The sequence below is a fragment of the Protobothrops mucrosquamatus genome, unplaced genomic scaffold, assembly GCF_001527695.2.
Source record: "Protobothrops mucrosquamatus isolate PMUCROS unplaced genomic scaffold, P.Mucros_1.0 scaffold107, whole genome shotgun sequence".
In the NCBI taxonomy this organism is placed as follows: Eukaryota; Metazoa; Chordata; class Lepidosauria; order Squamata; family Viperidae; genus Protobothrops; species Protobothrops mucrosquamatus.
In genome coordinates this window covers 621,664-640,287 of record NW_015386479.1, presented here as the reverse complement: position 1 = coordinate 640,287, position 18,624 = coordinate 621,664, and the positions used below count along the sequence as shown (strand labels likewise).

At 37.0% G+C, this 18,624-nt stretch overlaps 1 protein-coding gene across 1 annotated transcript in view; it reads right to left on the bottom strand.

Moving 5' to 3' along the window:
* Nucleotides 1-1,324: 1,324 nt before the first annotated feature.
* The window catches only part of SCAMP1 (secretory carrier membrane protein 1), a 32,770-nt gene continuing 15,470 nt past the window's right edge, over nt 1,325-18,624 (bottom strand). The window contains exons 3-9 of the mRNA XM_015812696.1: nt 17,303-17,401; nt 17,092-17,203; nt 15,337-15,465; nt 10,736-10,895; nt 9,001-9,102; nt 6,512-6,629; nt 1,325-2,848 (exon numbers count right to left, since the gene is read on the bottom strand). Coding sequence (XP_015668182.1) covers nt 2,684-2,848; nt 6,512-6,629; nt 9,001-9,102; nt 10,736-10,895; nt 15,337-15,465; nt 17,092-17,203; nt 17,303-17,401 — 885 coding nt within the window. The 3' untranslated portion in view covers nt 1,325-2,683. The remainder of the gene's footprint in view (nt 2,849-6,511; nt 6,630-9,000; nt 9,103-10,735; nt 10,896-15,336; nt 15,466-17,091; nt 17,204-17,302; nt 17,402-18,624) is intronic.

Genomic DNA, 18,624 nt, shown 5'->3' with positions numbered 1-18,624 from the left:
GCTGGCGACCCCAAGGGGGAGGGCCTTCTCCGTGGGAGCTCCCACCCTCTGGAACGAACTGCCCCCAGAGATCAGGGTGATCCCTGATCTCCCTTCCTTCCGCCGCGCCCTCAAGACGTGGTTGTTCCAGCTAGCGGGACTGGCCTAAGGGATTTTAAAGGGGTTTTAATTACTTTTAATTCGACATATTTAAATATTTTGTTTTAATTAAATTTTAATTAGGTACAACATGTTAGTATTTTATCCAATTGTCAGCCGCCCTGAGTCCGCAAGGAGAAGGGCGGGATACAAATGTAAATAATAAATAAATAAATAAATAAATAAAGGTTAACACTGGAGGAGAAAAGACATGATAGTTCTCCAGCACTGGAGATGGAGAATCCACCAATAGGTTTAGACTGTGTTCCTGCCCAATCAGATCAAGTCAGCCAAAGTTGCAACGCCTGTCCTGGGCTAGAGTGTCCCAGTCTCGACTTGATCTTGCCCAAGACAGACATAGCAGGTTGGCTCTTAGGCAGGTACAGTTTCCATTGGTGGATTCTTTATTCTCTATTCTCTTCAGTCTTCTGAGACAGTGCTGTATTCAGCACTGTATTTTTTCCTCTCAGTTGGCTGAAGAACTGTTTACCTTTAACTAGGAATGGAGGCTTTTGTTCCTCCCCCTCCCCCCCACTTCCAACCATAAAGGCTTGAGGCTGAGGGGACTTGCTTCCCCTCTGTAACACAGCCCTCCTTCTCCTCTTGGACAGCACTGGGCTCAGTGCTGCCCCTCAGCCCTCCACAGTTCCCCATCGCCTGGAAAAGCCTCCGGACACGCGCAAAGGCTAAAAACGGCCGTTTGCAGCTGGTGCGTGTTTGGAAGGCCGATTACCTCTTTCCAGCCTTTCTTCGTGATCGGAGCTTGCGGCTGCAGCTCCGGGGGGGGGGGGGGGCAGAAGGAGAGTGCAGGCCCCAGACAGCTATTTGGAGCCAGAGCGCGTTCCAAAGCTCCGTTTTTTCATCTCAGAGGGAAGTGGTGGACTCTTCCCTGCATATTCAGAGCCAGGATAGCCATTTGTTAGGATGCTACAAAATTCCCAGCCAGTCACGAAGCCCACACATCTTAAAATTGCCAAGGTTGAGAAAGTGTGGATCAGATACCATCTAAGGTCCTCTCTAAACATTACAACCTAGGATTCTAGGGTCTACGGAACATGTTAAAGATGACATGTTTACACTCCAGGTGGGGAAATTTAGAACATGATGAATTATTATTTTTTTTAAATTAATGTTATGTCAGAATTCAAGAAAATCAAATTCACCACTATAGTATGTTACCCAATAGAAAAATAAAAATCTCTTAATGACAGGAATGTAATACCATTCAAGTGGTTAATCCATAGTATGTTTCAAATTATCATATATTAACACCTAGAATTTAGAAACTCAAAAAGGAAACAGTGACCTGAAGAGGTAATTAAGTCTTAGAATATGAAGAATTAAAATAAGAAAAAGCTGTCATATAGCACCACACTAAACTAATTGAGATAAAGTGTATCTTCAATTTGCATTTAATAAAATGCACTTATTCAGATTAAATCTTATATGAAGGCTGAAGTATGTTAAAAGAATTCAAGTACATAATTATCAATGTTTAAAAGCCTAATTAGGGTCTATAGTAATGTTAAAAATTTAAATAAGTTACTGAATATTCAGATGTTTATACAAATACTAAACAGAGTGACTGACAAGACTAATGATATAATAGCATTAAACACAAATGCACACTTTAAAAATGTCAAAATTCTGAAGCACAAAATAAATTCCACTACAATTTAACACAAGTCAGAATGGACTAGCTATTATTAGTGTTTTAAATATTGCTAAACAGATTCTGTTTAGAAATATGTGCTTCCTAGTCATGAATAGTGAAATCAAAAAGAACAAATATAACTCTGCCTCAGTTAAAACATAATTCTTTTCACTTCATGTTGCATTACTTGGATGAAGATATCTGTGCTCCAAGATATCTAGTTAGAACACTATATACACCATGAAAACAGATCTTAACAAATACTATAACCAGACTGATAGACAATTTCTGGACCAGAACACTAGTGCAGCATGGTCAAATTTTTTTCATGCAGACTCCAAGTATTAAAAAAATCTATTCTCCTAAAAAAAGAATTTACATTATCTATCATACTTATTTTAAGCTTACGTCTGTCCTTCATCAGCTGCTGGAGCTACAAAGCAGCAGCTAAAAGTTAATGTTCAAAATTGTCAGCTTTTGTTTCTTACGAAAACAGGGAAGCAAAGTGTTATGAACAGGATTAATTCAAAGTGCTTTTCTCAAGTCAGGAGGAACAGTTCCACGGAGAGCGACACACCATGGAAAAACAAAAATGTTTGCTTATCTTAGAAGCTAAACTTGTAGTATGAATTTTAAAGCTACTGTTTTAATTTTCATCAAATATCATGTACCTCCAAAAATATGGAGAAAAAAATAACTATTGTAAGGTAATAGAGTAGCTAGGAAGAACTTCTCATTAAAAAATTCTAAAAGGAATGAAATGATATTTTTCTGTCTTAGCCCATGCACAGCTGAAAAGACATACATGCTGTGTGCATTTTAAACATAAGTCTTTAGGGACTGAAAAATAAAGTACAGCCAGAATTTTGTAATGTGTTTCATTTCTTTTGTCTATATTTGATTACCCTTGAAAGCATTTTGAGCAGCACTGGTTGCTGCTGTTGAGGCAGCATTTGCTGCAGCAGTTTGTACAGTTTTGTTGGTCATCACACCCGTTGCAAATTCTTGTTGGGCCTTCTCAAAACTTGCTCCAGTTGTACGGTATAAACCATGTACCTATAAAGAAGGCCAAAGAGAAGATTTAAGGCATGATTCAAGACGTACCCATTATACATAATTTAACCAAACGTTTTAGGCCCCAATTAAAAGGAAAATGCTGAATTTAGCCACCACTTTCAGTCATGGGACAGACTTTGAGATGGCCTACAATATTTGCAGACATTGCAAACTCTTGATTTTTCTTCTTTGTCCAATGTTTTTACTTTTTACAAAACATAAGCATTATTTGCTTAAAAATGTTACAACATATATTCATCATTTTGACACCACTGTGACTTGTTATAAACACCATTATATATAATTGCATCCTAACTAAGGTAAAGATAAAGAAATCCCTGTGTGTTTTATTCTGCTAGAGGGTGGTGGTCATCTCTGTTTCTAGGCCATTGAGCCAGCACTGTCCAAAGGTGTTTCCGAGGTCATATGGTCAGCGTGACATCAAGCCGCAGAGCATATGGCAAAACACGAAGTGTTGTTACTTTCCCACCAAAGTGGTACCTATTTATCTACTTGCATTTATATGCTTTCGAACTGCTAGGTTGGCAGGAGCTGGGGCAAGTGACAGGAGCTCAGTCCGTCACGCAGTGGTAGGACTCAAACTGCCGGAGCACAGACCTTTTAAGCCACTGAGTCGCCCTATATCCTAAGTAAAGCCAAATAAATAAAATTGATTTCTTAGCATATATGTCAACAGCAGTATATTAGACATTTATGAACACTGATTTTCATGGATAGAAGTTATTATGGTTCAAAGAAATATCCTATATGGCTCTTTTAGATCATCATGATAAATCAAACAGGATGAATATTATAAGTAAGAAACTGGTAATGGGCCTAATAAGTTCTGCCTGCTGAACAAATACATGGAGCTGAGAAACCTTGAAAAAAATTCACCAAATACGAAGCGAAATTTAACTGAAATCTTTTGATAGAAATAAGTATTTGATATGCATAGAGCTAAGTTGGAAAGCCAGACTAGAATGATACCCTTGTGGTATCTTTGAGGAAGAATGGACCTCCTGCTGAATTTAAGAGCACAAAAATATTTCTAATAACCTATAACTTTAGAGCAAGGGTCCCCAGCCCCTGGTCCATGGACTCCACCAGTCCACAGCATGGGATGCAGGCAGCATGCGAAATCACACCCCCTCCAGTCTGCAGAAAAACCTTTCTCCACGGAACCAGTTCCTGGTGCCCAAAGGTTTTGGGGGCCACTACTTTAGAGTATCCAGTTCAAGGAATGGTAAAAAAATATTCAATAGGATGCAACAGAGAGAAAGCAGAACTCAACAGGGAGAAAGCAGAACTACTTAACTCTAACCCCAACCCTGACCCCACCTTAATCCTAACCTTATAAAAACTAATAAAATTTATACAAATAAAAAAAGAATTGCACTATAAGCAATAAAAATGAGATTACAATAGTATTTTTCCATGAATTATGAAAACTGTTTTAGCCCAACAACTATTAATTATAATAGACTAAAATCAAATAAAAACTTTTCACGCGTTTAAAAATCTCTTCTAAGTTACCAACAATTCCTTGAACATGCTGGCTGAAGTTAACAGATTAGTGCTTGAAGTCAGTATTTGACAAAGAGAAAAGTATTCCCCAATAATTTTTTAGATCCAATTTATTTTAAGGGAGGTGCTTTAGCTAGTTAAAATATTGTTGATATTTCAAGTCACAGGAATAAGTTTTTTCTTTTTCTTTTTCCTGGCATGCCTATTGCACTATGACAGAAGGTAGTCTAGTTGTAAGCAGAAACTATGACCCCTAGTGGTCAAATAAAAAAGGCCACACAATATTTCAATGACACTGATTATAACAGTTGAAAAAATGGAAACGGAATCTATTTGAGAACAATTTGAGGACAATTGTCAAAGGACAATTTCTGTTTACCAGCCTCTGAACATTAAAGTAATATAGTATATATTATTAAGGGCCAGAACTCAGATGACTCAGACGCAGAGGAAAAGGCTCCAGCAGAACCTGTGAAATTCAGCCTCAGGAGACACAGAGCCAAGAATTACCTGAGGTTGATCAAACACAGGCACCACAGATAGAACAGCCAGATTACAATGATCCAAGACTACTCAGCCCCACGCACAGTGAATAGAATACAGAGCAGAGCAGAGTTATTCTATGAGGCTCCTTGCCAAGCAAGTGAGTAAAACTTTTGATTAAAGACAGCTGGCTGCGGCCTGATTTAAGAGACAGACCTGACCCATTTTTGTTCATTGGAATCAACTACCAGTATTTGATCTCTGGCTCTTGCGCAAGGTTCACTTGGACTCTGAGAAATTCTGGCGTCTGGCCTAGCTGACAACCCCTGATTTGGCTCTTAAAAACTTGGACCGAATTTTGACTAGTCCAGTGATGGCGAACCTTTTAGAGACCGAGTGCCCAAACTGCAACCCAAAACCCACTTATTCATCATTGAGTGCTGGGTGGGCGTGGCCCATTGGGTGGGCATGGCTGCGGTGGTAACAGCAGACTGGGTGGGACTAAAAAGTTCAATCAATCAATTCCAACTTTGCAAGATCTTTTTTTTCCCCACGAGAAGTTGAAATTGACTGATTGATTGAACCTTTTTTTTTTTGGCACACGGCGGTGGAGGCCTAAAGCGAAAAGGTTTTATAAAACCCAGCTGAAGGCCTAGGACTGGGGTGACGGCGCGCGTGCCCACATAGAGGGCTCTGAGTGCCGCCTCTGGCACCCGTGCCATAGGTTCGCCACCACTGGACTAGTCTTTTGCGTGCTGCTGTTAAAAGCCACTGTTTAGGTAAGCCCTTTTCAGAGACTCTGTTTTTGTTTTCATTTGTTGTCTGCTGTTATCTCCTTGACTTTGAGTAAACTGCTAATTACCATAGCAGCTGTTTATGTGCATATATACTTGAAATAAGAATCAGACATATATGTTGCTTACCTTATTCATATGTCCATTTTTGTGGTCTTAACATTCCTCAGAAAGTTTATGATTTAATACCCTTTTGAGTATTGCCAAGGGTATTTCATCCTCCGAATGAAATGTGATATTGTTATCATATTCTGTTATTTCTTTCCTCGTCTATTTGTTCTCACATGTACGCTAACTACTTCAATTATTTCTTCAATTAAACGTTTGTTTATATTTTTCCATTTATCATGTTTTAAAACAGTAAATAAAAGCATGTGGAACTGAAGAAATCCATAATCCTGACCAGAATGATGGAAGACTACAGAGAGAAGATGGATAAGAAAATTCTTATGGCAAGAGTTCATGTTTTTAAAATTGAATGTGATGCATCTAGTTTCTAAATATTAAAATGCATAATTTTTGAGAGATACTGCAGGAAAGAACAAAAGTATTTTTTGTTGTTGTACGTAATCTTTTGAAAAAAATTCCTATGTTCATAATGGGTTCTCTTCACAAGAGATCTTAAAACCAAACATCCTCTAAATCAAACTAATTTGCTATTATGTTATTTTAAATTTAACAATGAAAGAAATTTATTTCATTTTATTTCTAAAAATGGTAAACCAAATGTGAATAGTATCAAGAAAGAATTTTGTCAACCCAACTGATTATAGTTATTTATTTTTATAACTATAATCAGTTGGGTTGATTAAAACATGTTTAAAGAATTCCATTTTTTCTGGATGGAAAAAATACTTACCTTTTTAAACATAATTAGTGAGATGACCACAGAAGCTGTAAAAAGTGCTGCTATGGCTATCATCATAATGCCTACTGGAACACTCTGGTTAAGTCCAGTGAGAGATGAAATCCATCCACTAAAGAAAATACAGAGAGCTCTTAAAAACACATCTATAACAGTCTTTAAAGAAGTATGGCTATTTTTCCCTCCAACACTATGTTTTATAGGAAAATATCATTTCTTCTTATGGATTACAGAGGAAGTTCTTAAAACATATTTTAAAAACCCACTCCTAAAAGAATTGAAAACACAAATACTTCAGATTATTAATTTTTTGGGATGGGTGGGAAGACAATAAGCAGTCCTGAATTCTTTTACCATCTTACTGAATTTTGTAAATTGTCTTTGTTATATTCAACCAGAATTACATTTAATAAAATACATCTCATACAAGCATATTGAAAGTTGCTATTTAAATTACACAACTACTCAGTTAAGCTTTCCTTTCCTGACTTAGATACTGCTTGAAAATGTGGACCATTAATTATGTAATATTTTATGCCATAAGGAAGAATTCTTGAACTTTTATTTAAAAAGAAAATCAACCATATGCCTATGGATAGGAAACAAAGCTCAATTATTTACAGCATGTGATATAGTTAAAATTTGACCAAAACAGTGGTTAGTAAGAAAAACAGCAACTATGAAGAATCTGTTAGCTTTATTGCTTCTGAAATCAGAACATTTTAAATGCTATCTTCAAAGTCATCTTTCCATGAAGTAGTAAATTTGCCATACAAATTCTGCTTCAGACATTCTTACATGCCAAATAATGTACGGTAATTGTTCCAATTATGAATATCGACAAATAAAAGGTTTATCAGTAGGGGAAAGATTCTGCTTTAGAGTTATACTATTTAGGTAGTACTGTCGCAGAGAAAGTTGATGTTCATTGGGGGGGGGGACCTGGAAACATGGCTCCTACTAAAGAAGCCGGGAATATCTTGACAAGAGAGCTTTTTCATAAATTCATACTGTGTGCCAGTTTCCGCTTGTTCCTAGATTAGGAAGCTCTGCTCATGATCACATATGCCTTAGTTGCTTCCCAATGGAATATTGAAAGATGCTCTGCATGGAGCAGCCCTTGAAGAGTTTTTGGAAAGCTGCAGTTTTGGTTTTGGAAGCTACAGTTGGTCCAGAATGCAATTACACATGCAGTTTTGGATGCATCATAGTACACTTGCATATCACCACTGGTACAAGAGTTGCACTGACGCAAGTAGGATTCTTGGTGCAATTCAAATAAAGCCTGCATTGCACACGGTCAGAGTACTTATATAACCACCTGTCTTCAATGTTTCTGCTTATCCCATGAGATCTGGCAGAGTAAACTTGCTCCAGGTCCCTTTTGTGAAATAATGACAATTGCCCAAAGGTCCAGTCTCCCCAAGATAAGGATGTCTCTTATACTCTTGGCTTGCTTCATTCATACATTCAGCCAGCCAGCCAGCCAGTCAATTACTATAGCCGTCCAACTCAACCAAGTAACCGGGTGGTTTAAAATTCTAAAACAATTAATTTGTCTGTTTAGCTTTTAATTAATGTTGAGGCTTTACGGATCTGGGTTTTTTTCAGATTCTAGGATGTTAATGAAGCCTAGATTGGCCATACACACAATAAAATTATACAGACATATTCTCCTTTTTTATTACTCCAATAGGCCACATTTTCACTTAAAAATATGAGCATAGGTTAAGAGAGCTATTCTTGTAATATTATTCCAGCATTCAGCTTGCTGTAGCAAAACTATAATATATGGACCAAATTAGATATATAAAGAAAAAAAGGATAGAACAATTACTGCAATCCAGGCAGAATGAATTTGAATTAAGACTGGGAGATAGGCAGAAATCAGTAAGCTAAACGAACATGTCACCTTCAAAATGTTGAACAGCTCCTATCAGTCTCAATTCAACATACTGGAATTAGGATTGTTGGAAACTGTGGTTCAACAATATTTGGCCAATGGTCGCCCACGTCTGCACAAGAAGGTACAATTTAAACTGCGGTAAAGGCTTCTTTTGGACTGCTATGAGAACTAGGCTCCATGCAAAATTGAACTAAAGTATTTCCTTACCCCCTACCCACCAGTGAAGTTTTCTCCAGTTTCTGATACCTGGGCAAATGAGAAGCCTCCATCAGCACATATGACAAGGATAGCAGGCATGTGTTATTCTTTCAACAGACATCCTCCTTGCCAAGTAAGCAGCGACTAGCAAATGGCCTGGCCTGGCACCCACTCTACTTCTTGGCATGCTCTGATTCCTGACACCACTTGCCTACTGATTCAGACAATACCTTATTATTGCAAACACCTGATGTTTAACTTTCTAAAATATTTTAAAAAGAAATGTTTCTCATGGGGCTATAATGCCTTTGCAAAAATATGGCAAGCTATTGCTCTCACTACATACATTTACCGAAGAATAATACAACAGGACACTTACCAGTTCCCCCAACCTTGGAATCCTACAGCTTGAAGGACATGCACAGCAAATTGACAAATGTATACAAAGAAGAAAACAAAGAACCTGAAAGAACTATCGCTCCTGAAAGAGAAGGAAAGAAAAAAAATGAGATATTCTCATAATACTTGCCAAGCAAAATAGCAAGTCTGTCATATCTCTCAGGTTAACAGAACAAACATCTATTTTGTATATAAATTCTGTTTTATGACTGTATAAATCCCCTGGAAATAGGAACTTTCAGAAGCATTCTTACCAAATTGAATACAATAAACACTACCAGAAAGTTAAACATCACATGCAAAACACAGTAGTTAAAAAGCAAACAAAGCAACTACAAAATAAGCTTACCAATATTGTAAAAGAAGTACAGGAAACTAGATTTCAAACTATATGGTCATTTATTCATTAAAAAGTCCACTAGCTATTTTTCCTTTGCTATTTTCTTGCTCAGCTAGCATTCCAAGAAAAGTAGAATATTACTTGATTTTAGAGGAATGCATGAAAAGAATATTTTAGAGGAAATATAATTCAGTGGTACACCAGCTTAGATTCTCAATTATCCTGCACAGGTTCTTTTATGTCTTGAACAGCTTCTCCCTATATGCTCTACTATATTATTATACTCCAGTCCAGTTACTTCAAAAGATAAATTGTTCTCAACAATGATTTGTGAGGAAGCATGATAGACCAACCACTGCCCAACTGACACCTTCTGGTAACTGCATGGTGTCAACTTCATGTATTATTTCAAGTCTACCATTGTTATGAGGAGTTTGGGATCCCTTCCAAGTACACTGCTGATTAAGCAAATACAGGTAATCCTCAAATTACAAGTCGCTGCTTAGCAACTGTTTGAAATTATGATAGACCCCCACCCCAATGCCAAAGTTCTGAGCCCCCCCCATGGCGGCATTTCGGATGCTGGACAGTTGGTACACATTTACAGCATTTGTGGTATCCCGCAGTCATGTGATCACAATTTACAATGTTTTTGCCAAAACCTGGGGTTTATTTCCAGTTTTCGGCAAAAACACACTATAGCAAACAATGGATTCACTTAACAAGTACTACAATAAGAGTCATAAAATTGGGTTGGTCATGTGATGATCTGCTTTACATGTGTCATAATGTATGACCATAATGGATATATTATTGTCATAACTTGGGGAATAGCTGTACATCCAAATGGTACAAAAGAAACCAAAAAAATCAATTTTCAATATTATTCAGTTTATATTGACACTAAATTTGTAAAACCTGAGTTAAATGATATTTTAGATAGCTATATTTTTGTCAATGTACAGGTAGTCCTCGACTTATAACTATGCATTTAATGACTATTTGAAGTTACAATGCCACTGAAAAAAGTGACTTCTGTTTTTTTCACACTTATGACCACTGCAACATCCCAAAGTCACGTAATCGAAATTTGGACACTTGGCAACTGGCTCATATTTATGATAGCTGCAATGTCCCAGGGTCATGTAATCATCTTTTGCAACCTTTTGACAAAGAAAGTCAATGGGGAAGCAAGATTCACTTAACAATTGTGTTACTAATTTAAGAACTGGAGTGATTCACATAACAGCTGTGGCAAGAAAGGTCGTAAAGGGCTCAATTGTGGTCATAATTTGAGGACTACTTTTTTTAATTAACTGAAATATATATATATTATATACCTTGTAACAAATTACAATTTAGATAATAATTTTACCTGAAGGCTCCATAAAGTGGTCTATACCAGCAGACAAATGAACATGGGGTAAAAAGCAAGAACCAGAGAATACTCAGTCCAAAGTCTACTCCTCCCCTGGGCTGAAGGCAAAACCAGGCTAGACATCCAAAAATATTAAGAAATAATGTCACAGCATGGACTGTGAAAAGAGAAGAGAAGAGGTTAAAATTGAGCTTCTATATCTCTATAACTAATAACAGAGCAATATATCAAACTGAATAAGCCACCTTCATCAATCAGAATTTTGTCATTGTAATCAGTTAAATGAATCTTTTTTAGAATTCTATGTTAAAAACTTATTTTTAAGCATTCTTCCAACAACTATTCAAAAGGTATGTATTAGCCAGGAATCATCAACAAAGGGTTGCATGGAAAGGGAAGAAGAATATCTATGATACCACCTCTTAATCCTTTATGGGAGACTATTAGGGGATCCTGTGATTTTAGATAAGGCTCACATGCTTTATAGGAAATCCAGACAGAAGGAGGAATTTGAAAATCCATAATGTTGACACAGAAGCTTGGATATGAGATACTGAGATAAAGCCTGCTTTTCCAAAAGGAAAGGAAATCTGTAGCCCTTCATGAAACTATGATATATTGCAATTCAGATATATCTGGAAGGCCACGGGTTTCTCACCCTTACATAAAGGAATAAGTTGGAGCAGAAATATCTGACATGCTACCTCAAACAGCATACAGTACCCCAAGCATACTCTGGGTTGGATGTAAACTTTCGTCACTTAGTAGTCAGGTGCTTTGAGTGGTGTTCTGTTCAAAACATTGTTAGCAACACTGGAAGGATGTGAGATTCCCCCCCCCCTCTATTTTCCCTACTAATATAGTTCCTACCCCAATTCTATGGAGGAAATTTTTGGAGGGGATCAGATGCAGCTGTAGAAAGAGATAACAATCTCTACTGTATCAGAAATGCTCATTAAATTAGAAACTCATAGAAAGGAGTCATCCCTAAGAATCAAATTCTGGATTCACTACTACAGTATTCTATATTCATTATGGTCCACAGTATACACGTGTTGCCAGATGAAGAATATGGCCAATTACTTCCTACCTCAGAGGAAAGTACTATAGTAACATACTCAGCTTTTATCAGCCTCAGAAATTATTTTAAAGAATTATGGATGCTTTTCCCACTCATCTTTCTGTCTTAGGGTAGTAGGTTTTTCATGGCAATTCCCTTAACTGTTGTCTCTTTTTATTCTTCCATATCACTCAATTATGTTTTTCAGGGGGAAGAGCTCTTGCATACAGCATTTTAAAAAGTGTGTCTGCTTAGAATCTCTGCATATGTAAATAATATCAAATAGAAATCTTTTATTTTAAAAACAATACTGACGATGAGAATGATTTTCAGTACAGATAGTCCTGACTTACAACCATTCACTTAGTGACAGTTCGAAGTTGCAACGGCACCGGAAAAAAGTGACCTATGACTATTTTTCACATTTATGACCACTGCAGCATCCCTGTGGTCACATGATCAAAATTCAGGTGCTTGACAACTGGCTCACATTTATGACGGTTGCAGAATCCTGAGTCATGCGATCATCTTTTGCCACCTTCTGACAAGTAAAGTCAATGGGGAAGCTAGATTCGCTTAAGAACTGTGTTACTAATTTAACAATTGCGGTGATTCACTTAACAACTGTGGCAAGAAAGGTCGTAAAATTTGGCAAAACTCACTTAACAATTTTCTTGCTCAGCAATGGACATTTTGGATTCAATTGTGGTCGCAAGATAAGGACTATCCGTAATTATCTTGATTATAAATGATTAACCTCCAAACCAATCTGCATCTATTCATAATTGCCAAATAGTATCATACTTTTCCACAAAATAAATTAAATGGAATATAGCAAATGTTATTTAAATTAAATTAAAAGTCTTTTTCTAAGCAATTAAAATCCCAATCATTCCAATTATATAATTTTGAAAAAAAACTAGACTGAAATAACCTTTCAGTGACCCTTTCAATACCAGTCCTGGATTATAACAATTTATGTGTTTGTGAAAGTATGATACAGTAAAGGTTTTACTTCTGTAATAAAAATTAACCCTTTATATTGCCAAATTTCCCAACTACAGAAGCAAGCAGCGGTACTTGCTGTAGCAGCTGATGTTTCTACAATAATTATAGGATGTACAATTTTTTGTAGATACTATTTAATTATCTGAAAGCTGGGCCAGTAAATACATACAGGAATAGCACAATACCCTACAATTAGTTATATCAAATTATATACTGCTTAAATCATTTGCAAGTTCTTATTAGATAAAAAAGTTAAGTTACATAAAGAAATTGTGATCATTTGTACATATACTTAATACGAAAGTTTTCATATACGAATTTAGAAAACTTGGTGGTAGAATTCTACATTAAGTACAAAGTTGGTATAGGATTCTGGTTAGGCTTTGACACATACAGTATATTGCATATGCAGCATGAAACATTTCAAATTTGTAGAAGGAAAATCTTGAAAATATCAGGCACAAATAACCAGGAGCATTCATTGAGTTCAAAGAGTTTATTATGGCTACCTCTATACAAGAATCTAGTCAAGTAACGGTCAAAGCTAAATTGGCACTTGATAAGGGCAATGGAATCCATGAGGGCTGGACTTGGGTCTCTTGTGGCAACGCAATGACGCTAAGTGATGACACACTTAACCCCATTTTCCAGCTCAGCCTGCTCTTCTCCCACTGGTTACTACAATTTACTGTAATAGCAGAACAGTTTGTGTATCAGTTATTACTTACAATGGTAGCAGTATGCTACATCAAGGATGAGAAACATTCTACAGTGTATGCTTACAATATTGGTAAACTGTATTTTCATCATCTCTTACTGATGGGTGAAACTGCTAAGAGTTGTAGTTTAATAACTGGCAGGCTATATCAAGGGTAGGCAACCTTGGCTCTTTTATGACTCGTGGACTTCAACTCCCAGAATTCCTGAGCCAGCCATGCTGAGGGGAAAGGCAGAGGTTTCCAAGCTGAGCCATGCTGGCTCAGGAATTCTGGGAGTTGAAGTCCACGAGTCATAAAAGAGCCGAGGTTGCCTACCCCTGGCCTATATTAAAGAAGTTCCTTTTTCTAGTCCTTACTTTATTCTCTCAGCAGGTAATTAGGCAAAATCAGTTATTTACTGGTTAAACTGAACAGTTTTAAATGTTATCTAATTGCCTAGTAAGATATATTTTGTGCATCTAAATACCCAACAATTTATTAAAACTATATACAGTCAATTGTTCTCCAATTATATCTTGATGAAATACTGGACAGGATACACCAGTCAAGTATTTATAAATAAATGGAATACTAGTTTTAGATAACTAAATATTTTTACAATTGGCTGGCTTTGAAAAGTGAATGTCAAGATAATCGAGAAAACAAAAACCAGGTGGGAAATTATTATCACCACCACTCACCATTACTGTCATCTGCAACTAGCAATTTGCCCAAAGCTAGCTTGAACCAAACCACCCTATAAAGCAGTTTTTAATAGCAGTTTTTGAAAATGTTTAAATATTGTTGCTGGAACAAATTGGACAGATCACTGGTTTAATAATTAAGTAGAATATATAAATGAGGGTGAAGGTTCATTCTCCGAACTTGTGGGTTGGTTTCCGAACATTTCGTTACCAGGCTAGGTAACATCTTCAGTGTCTGTTGATATATCTGAGGCACTATCCTTCATGGGCCTTTGCAAATACTAAGGCTCTTTGAAGCATCCCTGTACAATATATCTATTACCAATGAAAGGAAATATACATGTCCCAAGATAATAATGCAAAATCAATTTTGGGTTGGTCACCGGGACCAGAGATTTACTTTCCCAAGCTTTCGGACTCATGCTGGAGCTTCATCTTCTGACTATGGAGGACAAACGGGGAGAAAGCTAACCACCAGATTGCAAGAACACAAGCGAGCAATCAGAGAGGAGACCCAAACTCATTGGTAGCCTCAAGGCAATGAACAAGGACATACATTTAATTTCGCAGCTCTAAGATCATTGGCCATGCAGGTACAAAGATAGCCACGGAAATGACTGAAGCCTGGGAAACAGGCCTGTTGTCAATTAATAGGAGTGCTGATTTACTACCAGTTTATCAAATATTTAGGAGATGAGGACTTGGCAGCACAAGGAAATGATAGCCAATCGCCAGCCATCAATCAGCCAATAGGAAGGCACCACATAAACACAACTCGCAGAACAGCCCAAAGCACTTATTCCAGTAGAAAGAAGTTCCCTGAAGATGGGCTTCCGGTATGAGTCTGAAAGCTCGGAAGAGTAAATCTCTGGTCCCGGCGATCCAAATTTGGTTTTGCAATGTAACTATTCCTTGAAACTATGAAGTACAATTAGTTCCAGGCCCTTCCAAGGTCTTCTGGCCCTATGTGAATATTCATAAAAAGTTATGCCAGACAGGTAGCAAAGTGCTGACTGAATTGCACAAGCTTAATTTTTGATAACTTCTGCTTATGAAAATATTCTGTCATTGAAACATTACCTAAATATAATTCAAGACTTTAAAAAATGTTCCATAGGTTTTACTTACACATCCATAAATAGTACATAATCTTTACTGTTTTTTGGAACTCCACGGGGATGTCTACTGAGAAATCCTGGTAAAAACAAGGGCCCACCGGGAAATTTCCTGGCAGTGGAGGCCAATTATTCTTTCTTCCTACAAGAGCAAAAGGCAAATGCTTTGGTACACATTAAGGGTCACTTCACATTTTTCATTTTATAATTTCTGAAGAAAAGTTTATGGATTGTCTGATTAAGCTGATTGCATTCCAACAACAATGTGCACATACGAACAAACACACACTTAATTTCCCAGAGAGAAAGGTAACTGGCTGAAAAAAGCTTTGAGATCCTACAAATATTGTGCCCCTGAATTAACAGAAGTCAGGCATTATTTATTTTCGCTTGGAACTGCATTCATTAAAAGAGGCTTTACATAAAGTAGGTGGAATCTCCAGTCTGTGGCTTCTACTCTACACAGCAATTTCCTTTTAGAAAAGCCATCACTGCCAATGGAAGCTTTTTTCAGTCTAATTACTGCGTTGGAATCATAACTCAAAAGACAAGAGCTAACTCTCTCCACACACTGTGAATCTCACCAAAATAGTCTCCTATGTCACAATTAGTGTTGCATATGAGTGTAGGTGCGAGGAAAAAAATGTTACTAGCAGTGGCCCTGCTATGTCTTTGTATTCATCTCCTAGAGGTTCTCCCAGAAAGTGATGTTGGCCTTCGGTGAGAAAAAAGACCCCCACGTACGCTTAATTGTAAAAACAATGTAATAAAAAAACTAATTAAAATAATTCACTTTTTAAAACACACAAAATTCCAGTGCCTAGATAGAATCATTACAATACATTTAACTTCCAATTAAAATGAGTTGAATATAATTGAGATTGCAATGCTAGGCAACCTTTCCTGCAACAGTCATTTGGAGTCCTTGCATTAATGGAATACAAACACCAATCAATAAACCAACCAACAGATTTAATCACGGACCAGCCTGCACGGTTGCTTCACTGACTGCTCATTTTCACAGCTATTCTATTTAAAGAAGGAACGTAAGTTCCTTAAGTAAACTAAAACTGAAGTGGCTAAATGCTTAACATTTTGTAACAATGGCCTTTCCCCAATTATTTAAGTCAGGAAATTCTTTTGTCTCTCTTGACAATTATTTCTACCCCCAGGGAAACCATTCAGGTGAAGAACAATAGTTTAAAATTGGTAGAAAACAATCTCCTCATGAGTAATCTAGCCTCAAGTGTCTGAAAGTGTCATCTGTTACTTGCACTTCTAGGAGAAAACTGATGAAGTCTTCCTCAAACTCAGTTCACTTGCAGGTGACTATGCAGACAGGTCCACGTTGTTTTATTGCAGTGTTTCTCAACCTTGACAATTTTAAGGCATGTGGACTTCAACTCCTAGAATTCCACAGCCAGCAATGCTGGCTGTGGAATTCTGGGAGTTGAAGTCCACATGCCTTAAAATTGTCAAGGTTGAGAAACACTGTTTTATTGGCAACTAGAGTGAAAGTGATTTAGGGTAGTTTTGCTTTCTAAGCCTGGCCTGCAGTCCGGAAATTTCCTAATGGTCTCTACTGAATTATTATTGACATTTTCTAGCTTTTTCGTGATTAGTCAAGACTGGCTAGGTGCTGCCACCTACCGTAACAAAGATTAACACATTTCAGACAATAAACTGCTAGCACCAATTTATTTTCTTCCATTGCAATGTCAGCTCTGGGGATCACCACAGCACACTGTCTTAAGATACATCAACATACCTCCCTGCTGATTGAGACTCTGCATTTCTCTTTCCCTGCGGTCTAGTTCAGCTGCTTTTCGCTCTAATTCTTCCTGTCGCTTAAGCAGTTCAGCTTGGGCCAAGGCATGCTCCTAAGGAAAAATAAATGCGGAAATAAGCAGTAAAAATGGTCTGCATAAAAACATTAACTTTCACCACTGAGATTCTGTTATAAATAATTCCAAATATACCTTTGCAATTTGAGTGTAAGCAGGTGGTTCCTCAGTTGGTTTCATTATAGCAGGTTGTGTATTGGGCACGTTAGGAATTTTGACATTTCCTGGTGGTGGCTAGTAAATTTAAAAAAAAAATCAAAATTATTTTTGAGACACTCCTCAAAGACCATCAAATATATCTTACATTATACAGGACTGCAAGATATATACGAAGCATTACTATAATTTGCTGGATACTTTATGCTTTTCATAAACTATGTATGTATGTACTAGTGATGTCTATTTACACTGTACCATCTAATTGAAAACTCATTCACAGAAAATGAAACGGTACCCAAAATGTTTTGTTAGGATAATACACCAAGCTATTAGAAATTTAGTTAAGTTAACAAATAATATATTTGGTATATTTGCATAAATCTGCAAGAAAATAAATAATTTGGGGGAAAATGTATTCATTGTGAGGGGAATGTAAGCATGGTTCAGATATGAAACACCAGATAATCAAGCTATAATTTGTTGTGACATGAAAGTTTAAAATTTGAATGCATCTTTGTCTTATGTTGCTTCATGCAATGATTTCCTGAATTCTTAAACCAAGTTTTCTATCATATCTTAGCTAATATAAATCTGGTGAACATAGTTTACCATTATAATTTATAGGAAGCTCTTTGGACATCTCATTTTATAAAGTAAAGGAAAACAGGATTATAAAATGGGAATAAAAAAAGAACACATCTGAAGTAGATCACTGTCAGAAGGAAAAGGACCTACTGTAAGTGTGCAAACATACCTGTTCCTTAAAATAAAAGCTGTTCAAGTGATATTATTCTGAACATTATAGTTGTAGGAAAAAAACTTAAAATGGGCTATTTCAGCCAGAAACAGTTTTTTTTACAGTTCCACAGTCAAAACAAATCTCTCTCTCTCTCCCTCTCTCTCTCTCTCTCTCTCTCTCTCTCTCTCTCTCTCTCTCTCTCTGTGTGTGTGTGTGTGTGTGTGTGTGTGTGTGTGCTGTGAATAAGAATACCATTTATACAAATGTAAAAAAACAGATTATTTCTTGTCAGTTAACAGCATATCACATAAATCAGTATTACTGTTAATAGGCATACATTGTTATTTAGGTAAAATAAATGGGGCGTTGGTCTTACCTGAACGCCATTTCTCAGCATGATGATGGATAATCCACTTGATTGGGTTTCCTGAAGTCCCTTGTACCCAATAAGACTAAGTCTGAGATAGCCACGCCTCCTGCCTGGCCGCACATGCCCAGTTCAGACGGAGGCGAAAGCAACAGACAAAGTCAGGCGTGTTGTTCTCCAGACCCCTATCAC